Raw genomic sequence first — 5114 nt, forward strand, 5'->3', positions numbered from 1 at the left:
CAGTGTGAGCACCTGCCTCCCAAGGTTGTGGAGGACTTTAATGATAAGGGGGGTGATTGAGTACCTGGCCATTGCCCAAACACAATGAACCCTCATGAGGTGGGAGCCCTGTGGAGCTACTACAAAAGGCACACCCCACCCCTCCTAGAGATTTTGTTTGTTTGTCCACTCATTCACCCATCCATCCATCCAGCCAGCCATCCATCCACCCATCTACCCATCCACCCACCCATCCACCCATCTACCCATCCATCCACTCACCCATCCATCCATCCACCCATCCACCCATCCACCCATCTACCCATCCACCCACCCATCCATCCATCCACCCATCCATCCACTCACCCATCCATCCATCCATCCATCCACCCATCCACCCATCCACACACCCATCCATCCATCCATCCATCCATCCATCCACCCACCCACCCATCCATCCACCCACCCATCTACCCATCCACCCACCCATCCACCCATCCGCCCACCCATCCATCCATCCATCCACCCATCCATCCATCCATCCATCCATCCATCCATCCATCCATTCATCCATCCATCCACCCATCCATCCATCCACCCATCCATTCATCCATCCATCCACCCATCCATCCATCCACCCATCCATCCATCCATCCATCATCCATCCGTCATTTACCCACCTATGCATCCACTCATTCACCCATCTACCCACCCATCCATCCACCCACCCATCCATCCATCCATCCACCCATCCATCCACCCACCCATCCATCCATCCACCCATCCATCATTTACCCACCTATGCATCCACTCATTCCCTCATCTAGTCACCCATCCAGCTAGCCACATACCTACCCAGAAGCAAAGTTATTGAGTGTCTACTGTGACGCTAGCCCACAGAGGAGCCCACATAGGCTGCTGCCCTCAAGGTGCTCACAGCCTGAAGGCCAGCAGTGGTCACACAGTGCAGCCAGGTTGGTGAGGAAAATGGTCAGTGTAAGGACCAGGTCTCGAGGCGGGGATGACTGCTGGAAGGTGACTGGTCTCCTGAGGTGCAGTGGCCCTTTACCCCCAAGGAGGCCGGGCCTGTGCCTGCCTGCCTTGCGGAGCAGAGCCCGCTGACCTGGCCCTGCCCCACTTGCTCGGGAACAAACACCTTTGTGTGTTAACCCACCTACTCTTCAAGCATGGCAGGGGCAGATACGTCATGTCCTACCGTAAACCCTTGCAGGCCAGGGGAGGTGGTATGAGGTCTGGGCCTGCACACCCCCAGGTCTTTCAGATCCTCTGAGGGTGCTGGCCAGGTCTGAGTTACCCTTTCCACTGCCTCAGGGAGCACATGGGGAGGCGGTGGGCATGGCTGGTGTTCTCTTTGCCTGCCTCCGAGTCCTCAGACACTTATCTACCGGGGACTCTGTCCGGTGGCTGGCTGGGGCTGTGGGCTCCCTTGGGTGTCCCGAGGGCTAGGAACCCACGGCTTCCCTGGGCACACCCTCCATCTGCCCACCGAGGCCGGACCACCGGAGCCGACGGCCTGGGGTTGGGCCCAGGGTCTGAGAAGGGTCTACACATATAGATCCTTGTTCTTTCACAGACCCCCTCCGCCCTTCCTCCCTCCCACTCCCGATGAGTCGCCCCCTCACGCTGCCCCCCTTCCCCGCCCTCCCACTTCCTGATGAGGCAGGGTTTGTGGACAGATCGCCGTGGCCAGTTGTTTTAGGCTGCGTTTTGTGACGTCTCAGTGGCCTCCTCCCTGCGGTCAAGACTGTGATTCCCGAGACTGTAGTCCTGGGAACAGTGTCCTGTTGGGGTAAACACTGCTGGGTGTGGGGCCTGGCGGAGGGAGGCCCAGGGCTGCCCAGGCCGCTGTGCGTGTGTGTGTGTGGGTCTGTGCCCCGGATGGTCCACCTGACGGGTGGGCAGGCAGTCAGCCCCCTCAGCAGCCCCCGACTGTGGCTGGCCAGAGTAGTGTCCTGGTGGCCTTCGGGTGTCACAGCCTTGTCACAGAGGGCCGCCGGGAAGTTTCCTCAACTCTGCCTCAGTGAAGGGTGGGGGTCCCAGTAGGGCGGGAACGGGGCTCCAGCGCACTGAGTGGAGTGTCACAGGCCGGGGGGCCTCCTGCTGCATCCACAAGAATTAAAGTGATGGATGGATGGACATGTCTAAGCACTCAGGTGTCCTAGTCAGGTGCTTTCCAGGGACTTACCTGCTAGGGACCCGCCATGACTGAGTTTGCCCAGCGGCTGGGAGACTGACCAGAGGTCGCATGGGGCCCCCGAGCCCTCCATCTCCTCCCGCCAGCCCCGTCCCTCCTGCCCTCTCAGTCTGAGCGCCTGATGGCACTGCTCACGGGTCCCACCCGAGAACCTGCGTCTGTGCCAAGAAGGGTGTGGGCCTTGGGACACCGGCTTCTCCACCCAGAGGGTCCATGGGGCTGACCTTCTTAGACCCAGGGGGGACCCAAACCCACCTTCTCAGACTCGGGGCTGTGCTGCGCGTCCTGTCTCTGGCCAGGAATCTCTGATTCCCACCAGGGCAGAGGGAGCCTGGCATGGAAAATCACTGCCCCTGGGGGCCGCAGAGGGGGCCCTGTCCTTGGGTTTCCCCAGGGCACGGTGCCAGCCCATGCAAGCCCCACGGGAAGTGGCACGATGGGCCTGCTGGGCCAGCTGCTCTGGTCGCCTGATCCCTGATCCTCCTGGCTCGAGCCAATCGCTGTCCCCCACGTGCCTGGGTCCCTGGGCCTGGGGCTGGCAGCACAGCAGGACAGGATGAGGGGCTTTACCTCAGGCCCCCAGGAGGGTCAGGCCTGGGGACCAGGGCTCCCAGTCACTCTCTTTGACCCTGGGGGTACCCGTCCTTTGATGTCTTGGCTCCGCGGGGACCCCGGGAATCGTCAGGTGCTGTGAGCAGAGCTCGTGGCCCTGGGTGCTGTTGCAGTGGTGTGGAGGGCCTGTCTGCAGAGGAAGGGCCCCCGGGAGGTGCCAGGCCAAGGCCCCGGCTTCTGGTCACTGCCTCTGCAGGGGCGCCGGACTCAGGGTCCCACGGCCCCCACCACCGGGCAGCCCCCTTGTCCAGAGTAACAGTTGAGATGAACCTCTCCCACTCGCCCCTGAAACTCAGGGGCCCCGAGGTTGGAGACCGAGGCCCCCCAACCATCAGAGCTGTTCTCCACAATTGCGCTGGCCAAAGTCAAAAGCCGAATCCAAGATGCACATTTGTTTTCAGAATGGAGGAATGCAGGGAGGGGAGGCCCCGACCTCGGTTTACCCACCAGCGACAGGGGTGCCCACCCAGAGGTTGCTAAGGCTTGGGGCCAGCGCAGCTCAAATGCCACGTCCTCAAGGCATTTCCAGACGTGCTCGGGCTCACCTGGAGGGTCTGAGATGCCCTGGAGGCCATAGTTCCTCTCTGGGGCAGGACCCTCTTCCCACCAGAGGCCCGGCCCGGGAGCACCTGCGTGGCTGCCCCACCCTCTTCCCTGATTCTCCCCACCGTCCTGGGGAGGCTGCAGGGCCGGGCCTATGCCTGCCAGGCCATGCCCGTGTCCGGCCCCAGCCCCATTCCCCTTGGGGACGGCTACTCTCAGCCTCGAGCCAGGTGCCCTGTGTCCCAGAGGATGTGATTCTGTTAAAGCATCCCCTGCCTGGGCTCCCCAAGTTCCAATTACATGTAATTCCAGAGGCTGGCTTGGCCTGGGAAAGGAGGGGATTAGAGGGTGGGCCAGAGCTGGGGGCCCCTGACCAAGCTCAACGAGGTATGGGAAGGAATTGGTGCGGAAATGGGGCACCCCCTGGACCCCACAGGAGCCCATGCCCTCCCTGCCTCGGCAGTGGGGTTCAGGGAGAGCAGGGGCCCCCTTACCCTGACCCGGAGCTCGGGCCCCTGGCTGGGGAGGCTGAGGTCCAGGAGGTCTCCGATAGGCCCCCAGAGTGGGAGCCCACACCAGGCAGTAGCTCGTCGGGGCCCCTTGGGAGGCACCCCATTTGACATTCGCCGTGCCAGAGATGCTGAATGGGTGGGGTGGGGCTTGGGGAGCCTGCTGGCTGCCAGGACGTGCTTCCGGACGGCCCTTGTGGCGCAGTGGTTGAGAGTCCGCCTGCCAATGCAGGGGACACGGGTTCGAGCCCTGGTCTGGGAAGATCCCACATGCTGTGGAGCAACTAAGCCCGCGCGCCACAACTACTGAGCGTGCGCTCTAGAGCCCGTGAGCCACAACTACTAAAGCCCGCACGCCTAGAGCCCGTGCTCCGCAACGAGAGAGGCCACCGCAACGAGAAACTTGAGCTCCGCAACCAAGAGTAGCCCCCGCTTATTGCAATTAGAGAAAGCCCGCGTGTAGCAACAAAGACCCGACACAGCCAAAAAAAAAATAAATTAGATTCCACATTAAAAAAATGGGGGGCCAGGTCCTCCCTGTCCCGGGCCTGGTTCCGCTAGTGGCTGGGAGGGACGGAGGTCCGCCTTGGGTGTGTGTTGGAATTGGGTAATTGGGGCTGCCACATTCTGGGCAGAGCCAGCTCTACCCCGGGAGCAATAAATAATAAACCTCAGATAACCTGAATCAATATTTCCCCACCAGGGCCCTCGGAGCCCCCGCAGCTGCTTTCCTGACAGCCTGGCAGGTGCCTCACCCACCTCTCGCCCCTCCCCTGCCCTCCCCACCCTCTGACGCCTCTGCGGGGCCATATAAGGCCCAGACCCCTGCTCCGGTCGCTCTCCCACACCAGGTTTCTGGCCACCATGGGGCTGCCACTAGCCCTCCTGGTGGCCCTCTGCCTGACTCTGACCTGGGCCGGGGGCTCAGAGCTCCGGAGAGGTGAGAGGGTGCAGGCAGGAAGGCCGGGCGGCCCAGGGCACATGGTCCTGCCTGGGGTAGAGGTGTTTCCCTCGGCCCGGGCTTTGGGGTGGACAGCGTGGGCCAGGCCTCCTGCAGCCCCACCCCTGCTGACTTTGGGTGGAGGGATGGAAGGAAGGAAGGAAGGGAGGGAGGAAGGAAGGAAGGAAGGGAGGGAGGGAGGAGACAGTCCCAGGCGGATGCACTGGTCTGGGTGGCTGCCTGTGGGCCTAGGGGAGGCAGGGGCCTGCCAGGAGGGGCTGGGCCAGGGGAGGCCCCCAGTCCCGGTCAAGTCCAA

The 5114-nt window shown here is 62.4% G+C and overlaps 1 protein-coding gene across 1 annotated transcript in view; it reads left to right on the forward strand.

The window, feature by feature from the left end:
* Nucleotides 1-5114, forward strand: part of LOC112402238 (mucin-2-like) — a 35439-nt gene that overhangs the window by 8625 nt on the left and 21700 nt on the right. The window contains exons 2-3 of the mRNA XM_024749032.1: nt 3400-3579; nt 4710-4798. Coding sequence (XP_024604800.1) covers nt 3400-3579; nt 4710-4798 — 269 coding nt within the window. The remainder of the gene's footprint in view (nt 1-3399; nt 3580-4709; nt 4799-5114) is intronic.

Source organism: Neophocaena asiaeorientalis, unplaced genomic scaffold (genome assembly GCF_003031525.2).
Source record: "Neophocaena asiaeorientalis asiaeorientalis breed wild unplaced genomic scaffold, Neophocaena_asiaeorientalis_V1.1 scaffold43, whole genome shotgun sequence".
NCBI lineage: Eukaryota > Metazoa > Chordata > Mammalia > Artiodactyla > Phocoenidae > Neophocaena > Neophocaena asiaeorientalis.